At 50.9% G+C, this 11,447-nt stretch overlaps 1 protein-coding gene across 1 annotated transcript; it reads right to left on the bottom strand.

Annotated features, from left to right (window-relative positions):
* Nucleotides 1–4,139: 4,139 nt before the first annotated feature.
* On the bottom strand, nucleotides 4,140–11,228 carry Trib3 (tribbles pseudokinase 3). The gene is made up of 4 exons (XM_057781400.1): nucleotides 11,046–11,228; nucleotides 10,270–10,560; nucleotides 7,197–7,489; nucleotides 4,140–5,348 (listed from the first exon to the last, which is right to left on the bottom strand). The coding sequence occupies exons 2-4, from the start codon at nucleotides 10,558–10,560 to the stop codon at nucleotides 4,868–4,870; spliced, it is 1,065 nt and encodes a 354-aa protein (XP_057637383.1). The 5' UTR covers nucleotides 11,046–11,228; the 3' UTR covers nucleotides 4,140–4,867.
* Nucleotides 11,229–11,447: the final 219 nt, after the last annotated feature.

The raw sequence follows: 11,447 nt of genomic DNA, 5'->3' as shown, positions 1-11,447 counted from the left end.
AGAAAGTGAAAGTGGCAGCCCCGGAAGTACAGCAGGCTCAACGGAAGACTGTCCCTTTATCCGAGACTCTGCAAGCTCACCGGCTGGGGCGGGCGTCTAGACAGCTCTTGGCACTTATGGTCCATCACATGGCCTCACAGACCGGGACACTAGGTTCAAGAGCCGATGACCGTCCCTCGGCCGACCACGGACTCCCTCCAGCGCCTAGCGGGGGGTGGGGGGAGTGGCTGGGGGCGGGGCCTAGAGGCTCAGCGGGTGGGCTCTCCAGCGCCCGCGGTTCTCCACTCTCACTCCTTAGGCGCTACCCTGACTAGTTCCGCGTCCACTTCTGCATAGCCTGCAGGCTCACGGAATCCGCCAACGCACCAATGAGTACCCAGTTTTTGGCGCCGTTTTCGGTTGTGGAAACAGGGTTTGAATGTTTGTGACTTGCCCAAAGCCACACTGCTGGGGTTTGAATCCAAACGTCACAGTCTCAGGAGCCCCACCTTGGCAGCCTGGAGACTTGTCTCCTGTATCGCCTAGCTCGGAATTCTTTTCAGCCTCAACTCATGTTACCTTTTCTTCCAGGTTTCATCCCACAGATTAGCAGATACAGTGAGTCCCACCTGCAGAACGGATAACAGAAACTCCTCTCTTGCACCCAGATCTCATCCTGCCAGCCCCTCGCTTGTCTGTTTTCCCTCAACTGCCCTAGAGGATCCTATTAAAACATAGATAAAGGGGTAGGAGAGACAGCTCAGTGGATTAAAGGCTTGCTTGCTGTGCAAACCTTAGGACCTGAGTTCAATACTCAGTGCCCCATAAAAAGCTGGGCATGGTGGTGGGTGCTTGTAATCCTACCTCTGAGGAGGCAGACAGGAAGATCCCTGGGGTTCTCCAGCCAGCCAGAATAGCCTAACCAGTGGAGACCCTGTCTGAACAAGATAAATGGTGCCCCACAGAAACATGGGCACGCGCGTGCACACACACACACAATGCATGAACACTTTTCCACCTGTCCCCACCTTCACTTGCATTTCCCACCGTCTCCCTCCCCTTGGCTCACTACACACTAAAGCGCTAGCTCTTGAATTCTGGAAGAAATTAGTTGGCCAAGTTTGGGAGCTTCTGTTTTAGAATTTTCCATCCTCAGCTGAGAATGTCTGTAAATCTCAGCACTTGGGAGGTGGAGGCAGATGTCTCTGGAGGGAGGGGAGGAGGAGAGAAGGGGGAAGGAAAGAAGGAATGAATGAACGAATTTCCACCTGGGATCTTCTAGTAACAAATATTTTTGGGTTTTGACAGAAAATCTGTGACTATACCTCTCAGAGTCTAAGATTATAGGCACAACTATCAGATTGTACAGGTCTCACTGTGTAGATTTGGACAGTCTGGAAAAGGCTGTGTAGACCAGGCTGGCTTCAAACTTGTATAATCGTCCCACCTCTGCCTACCACATCCTGGGATGGTGGGAGCTTACCACAGCTCTTTTGCTTTGTTTTTAAAATAACCTCCGCTTCTTTTCCTCTGAGTGCTTTTAAGAATTTTTAAAACTTTTTTTCAGGCCAGGTGGTAGTGGCACCCGCCTTTAATCCCAGCACTCAGCACTCGGGAGGCAGAGGCAGGCGGGTCTCTGTGAGTTTGAGGCCAGCCTGGTCTACAAGAGCTAGTTCCAGGACAGGCTCCAAAGCCACAGAGAAACCCTGTCTCAAAAAACAAAAACAAAATAAACAAACAAAAAAAAAAACTTTTTTCTTTTACATTTTGACTTTGTGTCTGTGAAAATTTTGTGAAATAGTCTTGAATTTGTGAAATTTGATTTCTCCCTAATTCTCTCTCTTATTTTTGCAACAGTTCCTAGCTTGAGTTTATACATTTACATACAATAACACTTTGGTTTCTGTCCAGATGACAGGTGAGGTCTGCGTGTCTGTGCCTGAGGGTTTGCATTTCTCTTGCCTTATTTTCTACTGTAGACTGTGTAGATTTGCTTACTGGTGTTCCCATCAGCCCTGATATCGTCTGCAAAAAATTAGTTGGGGGGAGGGCAGATACAATCCTCATTTTTTCCCCTGGCCTTAGCTTTCTCCCTTTAAGGGGCAAGCTGACATCCACTTTGGACCCTTTGACGTCAGTGGGTAGACTCTAACATTCATTGAAACCCAAGTTCCCAATCAGGGTGACAGATACATTTCTGTGTGAACCTTAACAAGAGACTCCCTCCCTCTGGGTCTCAGTTTCTTCCTCTGCTCATTGATCATCATGGCAGCTCTCTTCTAGCCAGCTAGTATAAGAATCTATATACATTACCAGTTCCCGATATGTATCACACTGTATTGCCCCAAAGTTAGCAGCTTGAAACAGTAGACAGGACATGGTGGCACACAATTGTGATCCCAGGACTCTGGAGGCAGAGGCAAGAAGATCACAGACTCAGAGCCGATTTGAGTTACTTATTTTGACACTGTCTGAAACAAACACCCCAACGATAAATATTTCTGGGGTCAGAGACAGAGAACTGGTTCCTAGGTGGCTCTGGCTTGATCTTGGGCTGAGATTTGATTCAAGGTACAGACTGATTTGCAGGAAAAGCCCCTACCTCGTGAGCCTGTGTGCACAGAGGCCTCTCCACATGCCTGCCCCTTCCTCGTGAGCCTGTATGCACAGAGACCTCTCCACATGGCTCCATCAGATGGCAGCTGGCTGTCTCCAGTGCAGGCGCCCAGGAGAGGGAGGCAGACGCAAACCCAGAGTCTCATGAATGCTGGATAACAAACACTTGTTGGCAAGCTATATTACCAGCCCAATATCTGTTTCTTACTTTCCATCCCTCCCTTCTTTCCTCCTATTAGTCACCACACTGTGTTCTAAGAGAGTCTGGGCTAGGATGATGGCTCAGTAGTTAAGACGGCTTCTAGGAAAAAGAATTCTGTTCTTAGTACCCACACAAATGCCTTGGGAGGTAGAGACAGGGGATCCCCAGAGCAAACTGTCTGATAAGACTGGCTATATGAGGGAGATCAAGGTTTAACTGAGAGACCTGACTCAGCCAGGCAGTGGTGGCTCACACCTTTAAGATGAGCAGCACTCAGGAGGCAGTGGTAGGTGGATCCCCGAGTTCAAGGCTAATGAGCTCCAGGGTGGCCAGAGCTACACAGAGAAACACGGTCCTGAAAAACCAAACAAAACAAAAAGAAAAGGGAGAGAGAGAGAGAGAGAGAGAGAGAGAGAGAGAGAGAGAGAGAGAGAGAGAGAGACTGACCCTCTTCAAGGAATAAGATGGAAGAGTGCTTGAGGATAGTTCAAGCCAGGATGTGGTGGTACATACCTTTAATCCCAGCACTCAAGAGGCAAAAGCAGGCAGGCAGATCTCTGTGAGTTCTAGGCCAGCCTGGTCTACAGAGCAATTTCTAGGACAGCCAGGACTACACAGAGAAACACCACTTTGAAAAGGCAAAAAAAAAAAAAAAAAAAAAAAAAAATTCAAGATATCTAACTCCAGCCTCTGTATATGTTGACACACACACACTATTCTATGCCTGCCCAGGTGAAGAGCCTGAGGTACAGAGTAGTTACGAAATCTGTTGAGGGTCCAACAGCTGGCATGTCCTGGCTTTGGGGCAGCCCGACCCTTGAGTGCTGAGTTCTTAAGTATGACAGTGCCACTTTTCTCTGTGTAATGTGACACATGTGCCAGCTGCCTCTGTGGAAGACAGCCAAGGACTGAAGGAGTGAAGAAAGCAGGCCTCCTGCCAACATTCTGGAGAGCCAGATTGGCCTGCCCTAAAACCACCCTGTTCACTGACCCATCTTTATGCAAAGTATGTTGCCTCCTGGTTAAGCCGACTCTCCACCCACCCCACCCCCTGCCTTGGCCTGAAGATGGAACCCTGACCCTTGAGCCTGTTAGATGTGTGCTTACATCTGAGCTACACCTGCCCTCAGCTTGGAAAGCTCCCCACGTGAGACCTGGGGTCTCTAGGAGAAACAGCATGTACAGGAAGATCAGCGGGAGAATCTTACCATGAACCATTTGGTTGGGGTTGAGATATATCTGGCTTCCGGGTTGGGGCCAGTGTTGAAGGCAGAGAAAACCATAAAGGACAGAAGGTAGATCTCTCCAGCATATAGAACAGTTCCCTTTTATTAGGCACATAATGAAAATACAAACTCAACCAAACAAAAGTCAGCATACTGACAATGAACCTGAGTACTAAGAGTCCCCAGCACAGGGTCTGAGACTTTCGGTATGGCAGTAGGACAGTCCCTGTCTTGTCCTTTCCTCTCAACTGTGCTGCTCCAGCTAGAGGCCACCAGGGTGAAGGGACCCAGACCTTCATTCCCTGAGGCGGATGCGTCTTTGTTGGATTCTCATGCTTTTCTCTTGGCTCTTGGGCCAAGTCTTCAAGCAGGCTTCCTGCCTGGAGACCGGATCCAGGCAGCACACTCCCAGCTTGACCTGACAGGTAGGCCTGAGGTACAGGTTGAGATCTTTGGTCTTTGGCACGGAGACACAAGGCATCTGGGGCACTGACGAAGAGGGTTGTCCTGTGAACCGAAGCCTAGCACCAGCTCAGAGAAGGCCAAGCCTGGTATGAAATGTGCCCTGGGCAGAAAGCAAGAGGCTGGCCTGGGAGCATGTGGCACTGAGGCAACTTGGCTAGGAAGGTATTTTCTCCCCCTAGCTCTTGCTGTTCACAGCTTGGCACCCAGGGGCCCTCACCCTCCACAATGCCTGTGGGAGATCACAGAATGCATGAAGCACAGTGGCTGTTTCTTCCTCCTGAAAGGCACTTAAGGTTTAGCTTGGTCCAAAGAGACAGGAGAAAGCTTGGAGACAGGTATGCAATCCACAGCTTGCAGCTGAAGGGCCAGTAGGGTGGCCCTAGCCATACAGCCCCACCTCCCCATTCTCAGCCTCCTCCAGCCCTGGCCCATCTGGGACTACCTGGTCAGTATCCCAGCGGCCAGACTGTGGAGGGGAGACAAGGCTATGGTCCTCCCTTAACCAGGGATGCAGGGGGATGCTGGGGGCCACTAGTCGCTGTGAAGGCTCCTTACGAAGGAGACAGCGGATCAGGCAGCGGGCTGGGGCTGATAGGCCCTCAGGCAGGGCAAAGGTCCCTCTGCGGATCTTGCCAAAGAGCAGAACTGGCTCAGAGTCCTGGAACGGGTAGTGACCAGCCAGCATAGTGAAGAGCGCCACGCCCAGGCTCCAGACATCAGCTGCTTTGCCAGAGTAGGATGGCCGGGAGCTGAGTATCTCTGGTCCCACGTAGGCAGGGCACGCATGCTTGTCCCACAGAGAGTCGTCTGGTCCAGTTATCACACAGGCATCCTCTAGGTCCTCCAGCACCAGCTTCGTCCTGGGTCACAGACAGAAAGACCGGGTCTTGCTCAGTCCTCTGGAACAGCAGCCACTAAGCCATTTCTCCAGTCCCTGTCTTTGTTTTTTAATCAGGGTTTTCTTTGGCCACTTTTTTGGAGATAAGATTTCACTACGTTGCCCTGGCTAGTTTCTAACTTACTATCCTGCAGCAGCCTCCTGAGTGCTGGGATTACAGCAGAAACCATCATGCTGAGCCTCAATGTCTTCATAATTATTTTGTTTGGTTGGTTCTGGCTTCAGTGGGTCAGGGTCTCTCTCTGACTGTCCTGGAATTCACTATGTAGACCAGGCTGGCCTCGAACTCACAGAGATTTGCCCACCTTCCACCCCAAGGGGCTTCCATAACACTTGAGTCCAATTTGTCAAACTAGCAATCTAGGCTATGAATGCTAAATTAGATTCCATCCCCATCTTCTTTCTTTTTAGTTTTTATTTTATTTTTGTAATTTTCAAATGTATGTGTATTTGTGTATAGTGTATGTGTGTGGGGACAGGGGTGTACTAAGATTTTTATTTAATTTTATTTTATGTGATTGGTGTTTTTTCCACATTCCTGTATGCCTGAGAGTATGAGGTCCCCTGGAACTGGAGTTACAGACAGTTGTGAGTCACCATGTAGGTGCTGGGAATTGAACCTGGATCCTCTGGAAGAGTAGTCAGTGCTCTTAACTGCTAAGCCATCTCTCCAGCCCCCCTTTCCACTTCTTTTCTTTCTTTTTTGGTTTTTGGAGACAGAGTTTCTCTGTGTAAAAGTCTTAGTGGTCCTGGAACTCACTCTGTAGACCAGGCTGGCCTCAAACTCACAGAGATCCACCTGCCTCTGCCTCCTGAGTGCTGGGATTAAAGGTGTGTACCACTATTGCCCAGCTTCTTTCTTCTTCTTTTTTTTTTTAAAATATTTATTATGTATACAATATTCTGTCTGTGCATATGCCTGAAGGCCAGAAGAGGGCGCCAGACCTCATTACAGATGGTTGTGAGCCACCATGTGGTTGCTGGGAATTGAACTCAGGACCTTTGGAAGAGCAGGCAATGCTCTTAACCACTGAGCCATCTCTCCAGCCCCCTTCTTTCTTCTTTTGAAAAAGGATTTATTTACTATTTTTTATCCAATGGGTGTTTTGCCTGTGTGTGTCTGAGCGCCATGAGCATGCAGTGCCCACAATGGCCAGAAGAGATTGTCAGATCCCCTGGGCTTGGAGTTATAGATGGTCATTAGCACTGTTCGGGTTCTGGGAACTGAACCTGGATCCTCTGCAAGAGCAAAAGCACTTTATCTACTGAGTTATCTCTCCAACCCTCCTCTCCCCAACACTGTATGTGTGTGTGTGTGTGTGTGTGCATATGTGTGTGCGTGTGTGTGTGTGTGTATGTTGATAGGATCTCACTGCATAGCCCTGACTGGCCTGGAATTCACCATGTATGCTGGCCTCTAGCTCACAGAGATCCACCTGTCTCTGCCTCCACAAAGATTTAAAGGTGTGTTCTAGTACCCTCATCTATTCCTTAATTCCTTACTCAACTTGAGACAGTCTCTCACTAAACCAGGCGCTCACCAATTGGATAGACTAGCTGTCCAGAGATATCTGGGAATCTGTCTGTCTCTACTCCTCTCCGCCATGCCCCAGTGTTAGGGTTTCAAACTTCACACCACAGGCCGCAGTCACTGGGTGTTGGCAATTTCTTTTCCTGCCTAGGATGGAATCCAGAGCTTTTCCCACTGTGCTACACCTTAGCTCTTCCTGCCTAAGTTACTCTGCCCTCACGGACCTCAGTTTCCCTGCCATAACCCACTTCTCAAATGTACCCCTGGGGTCACACTTACCTCTCACAGTTGCTGAAGACAAAACGACGCAGCTTGAGGTCACGCAAGACAAGCCCGTGTCGGTGGCAGTGTGCCACCGCAGCAGCCATCTGCCGGAAAAGTTTAACAGCCTCGGGCTCAGGGATTCCACGGCGACTGCGCACCAGGCTATGCAAGTCCCCGTGGGTCTTCATGAAGAAGGTGTAGAGGAACTGAGAGCCCAGCAGGATGTCTGCAGGACGGGCCACGTGCTGGTGGGTCGGCAGCCGAGCGTAGGGTGCCAGCACCGCTTGGGCCTCGCTGGCCGGGTACACCTGAAGACAGACAGAGCCAGGAGTAAGCACAGCGAGAGACCTGGGAAGCCAGGCTGGCCTAGCAAAGGGGGATGCCAACCATTAGACACACTGTGAGCTACACATACCGGGGGGCCTTGCTTTAGCAAGCCGCTCATAGCTTGAAATCAGCTGACTTTCTGCAGGCCATGGGTCAGGGGGTCTGGAGCCACATGGCCAGCAAGTAGCACATCTGGGACTAGAATCCAACTCTGTGCTCTAAACAGCCACCCTGTGTCACCTTAGGCCTCCGGACATCGAAACTAGGATAGAAGCCAAATACGAGAACACTCCTAGGGGCAGTCCACCACCAAAGCCCCCGTCACAGCCAGCTCACTGTGCCTGCAGCCCCTGCTCAGCTGGCTGGACTCACAGCCAGCGCCCCTGTTCCCTTGGTGTGCCCAGTGCAGCGCAAGCAAGCCCACAGACCATACATTCCAAAGGAACCGAGAAAGATGTAGAACACAGAATATTTTGTTTTTCCATCTTGGCGATCAAGCCCAGGGCCAGTCTTTGCTAGGCAAGTGTAAGCTAGTATTTTGGAAGGGAGCACTCGTTTTAGAAAGTTTGGGCCTGCCATGGAGGCACACACCTTTAATCCCAGGAGGCAGAGCCAGGTGGATCTCTGTGCATTTGATGCCAACCTGATCTACAAAGTAAGCCCCAGGCTAGCCAGAGCTACACAGTGAGATTCTGAAATAGATAGATAGATAGATAGATAGATAGATAGATAGATAGATAGATAGATAGATAGATAGAGTATGGACCCACAGGACTCAGAAGTGACCTGAATGAGTCAAAGATACCCATAGGAAAAACTTTCCAAGTTGGGGGCATTTGGGAAATGTGCTCAGAGTTCGTAGACATTAAGCGCACACCTGGAAGGTGTGTCCAGGACTGTGGGGAAAGAAACTGAAGTTCAGGAAAGGGAGGTGACTTACGCAAAGCCACACTTGAACCTGTCACAAGCTGGCTATTGCAGAAGTATACACCACTCTGAGCTTTTGACTTGAAACTCGTGCATACTGACTAATATATTTAATCTATGAAAAACGCAAAGCATGTGATCTTTAAAAGGGCAAGGGAGAGGCTGGAGAGATGAGTCAGCCCTTAAGAGCATTGACTGCTCTTCCAGAGGACTCAGCTCTGATTTCCAGCACCCACATGACGGCTTACAACTGTCTGTAAATCCAGTTCCAGGGGGTCCAGACATAAACACAAGCAAAATACCCATACACATAAAATAATAAAAATAATTTTTTAAAAAAGCTAGGGTAGCAAGGAAGAAATAAATACACAGACTACTTTTTCTTTCTCCCCCAAAGCCCAGTCCTGCCTAGTATCTTTGTACCTCTTTATTTTTTCAGAGAGGGGGTGAGCTTTTTATGACATCTCTCTCTGTCTCCCTGGCTGTCTTAGAACTCACTATGTAGACCAGGCTGGCCTCAAACTCACAGAGATCCACTTCCTCTGCTTCTCAGATGCTGTGATTATAGGTGTGTGTCACCACACTCGGGCCTCTTGCCTCCCATACCTGCAGCCAGGACTCTCTGCCTTTGGAGCTTCCTCCCCATGCCTCCTCCAGCTTCTGACATGCACTGTCCTCTGTCATCTGCAAGGCCCTCCCACAATCTCATGTCCCCCTGCATCTCCACCGGTCTGCCTCCCCTCTGGCACCAGCTTCCTTCCCACCATGGTCACCATTGCCTGTTGGCACCGTGGAAGTCAGAGGAGACCGCTAGTGTCGTTCCTCAGGTGCCACCCAATTTTCTTCTGTCTGTCTGTCTGTCTGTCTGTCTGTCTCTGTGTGTGTATATATATATGTGTGCATGAGTGTGGATGCCTGAGGAGGCCAGAAGCCCTGGATTTCCCTGGAGCTGGAGTTGTGTAGTGGCAATCTGCCTCAAGTGGATGCCAGGAACAGAACCTGGGTCTCTGCAAGAGTTACAAGCAGTAACCACTGGCCCATGTCTCTAGCCCTTTATTCTCTCTCTCTCTCTCTCTCTCTCTCTCTCTCTCTCTCTCTCTCTCTCTCTCTCTCTCTCTCTCTCTCTCTCTCTCCCCCTGAGATGGAGTCTCTCACTCGCCTTGGAACTGCCTCACTAAATAGCTGGCTGACCAATGAGCTCGGGAGGTCGGCTTGTCTTCACTGTCTCAGAGCAGGATTACAAGTATACAACGCCTCCCTCCCCTCCCCTCCCCTCTCCTCCCCTCCCCTCCTCTCTCCTCTCTTCTCCTTCCCTTCTCTCCTCCCCTCTCCTTTCCTCCCCTCCTCATCCCTCCCCTCCCCTCTCCTCTCCTCCCCTCTCCTCTTCTCCCCTCCCCTCCCCCCTCTTTCCCTTTGTCTTTCTATATGGATCCTGGAGCTCACCAACAGAGCTATCTCCCCAGTCCCACTTGCTCGCTTCTTTTTTATCTCACCGTGCCTCTCACTAGAATGTCTGTTTGATAGGAGGAGCACTGGCTCTAGGTTTGTTTTGGTTTTGAAACAGGTTCTCAGTACGTCCCCCAGGCTTGCCTAAAATTTGAGACAATCCTCCCGTCTGGGCCTCTTCAGTGCTAAGATTACAGGCACGTGCCACCACACCCTGCTTGGGTCTGATCTTTGACCACAGCGGGGGCGTTGTGTATGTATGATGCTCTATGAAGTTTTGTCAGTTGAGAAACCCATTGATAATCTGCAAAACCAGAACCCTGCAGTCCTCTGGGACGCCCTTGTGCAGGGTCCTGGGATGCTAGAGGGGAGAGTTCGCACATCTTACCTTGCAGGTGTACTCTGTGCCTGTGGGGCAGTGCAGAGCCTGGTAAGTGTGGCTGCCTTGTTCTTGTTCCAAAAGGACATAGGGCCCCAGCCTGGTTGCAGGAGCCAGAGCAGGTGACAAATCTGAGGCAGGGGGTGGGCTGGCGGGCAGCAGGCAGGAGGGTGGCTCAGCTTTGGGCCCACCTCTCACTCGTTTTAGTCCTGGACATTCGGAGTCAATGTTGTCATCGAACTCCAACGGTTTCTTCCTGCAGGGGACACCAGCAGGAGCAGCAAGAGGGGTGGCTCGCATCTAGAGAGAAGGGAAGAAAGACTGTTTGGTAGCCCCTGTCTTCCCTGCTAGGACCCTCTGGGCAGAGAAGCCATCACTCTGGGTTTTCCGAAGCTCAGTAAGTATAGTGCTCTCAAACGCAAGGACAGCTGGAGAAGGAAGAACCCGCGACGAATGAAAGGCTTAATAATGCAATAAGGAAAGCTGGGCTTAGGGACACACCAATGTACTGCCAGCATCGGGGAGGCAGAGGCAGGAGGATGGCGAGTTCCTGGAAGGCCTAGGCTGCATAAAGGGCTGACAGCAACCGCTCAGGCCTAGGACCCTCCCTGGCGTCGGAGTTAAAGAGCGAGAAAATGAGAATGGGAGAGAATGAAAGAGAGGGAGAGAGAGAGAGACAGACGAGAGAGAATATTCATGAATATTCATAAATATGTCGGGGCTACCAATATCCTTACCAGACTTGGGGAAACCCGCCCCCCTCTTTGCAGCTCCCCACCGGATACCTTGTCCTAGGGTTCCTCACGGGTCTCAAAGCCTTCTGCGCCCAAGCACCGCGTCCCGCTACACCCAGCCGATCTCAGGGTCGCCGGCACGTTCGTGCCAGGCTACAGCCCCTCCGTATTCAGCAGTAGCGGCTTCCGCTGCTAAAGTGCTGAGGCACGGGGACCCGGGTTCCCATTCCCCGCCCGGCTGATGTAAACCTGAGCTAATCTACTGCTGACGCCGTGCGGCGCTGGATTGCACCATCCACGACCCGCCCCTGTAGCCGCTCCTGTAGGACGCTCCGCCTGCGCCTTCGGGGCCACTCGCACGCCCCCATCCCACGCCCCCTATCCCCGCTTAGTCCCATGAAGTAGAACCCAGAGCCACCGCTCTCCTTACCGTAGTACTTTACCGTACCCTTT

This window comes from Chionomys nivalis, chromosome 9 (genome assembly GCF_950005125.1).
Source record: "Chionomys nivalis chromosome 9, mChiNiv1.1, whole genome shotgun sequence".
Lineage (NCBI taxonomy): Eukaryota > Metazoa > Chordata > Mammalia > Rodentia > Cricetidae > Chionomys > Chionomys nivalis.
The sequence above is the reverse complement of the archived record's forward strand: the minus strand, read 5'-3'. Positions and strand labels throughout refer to the sequence as shown.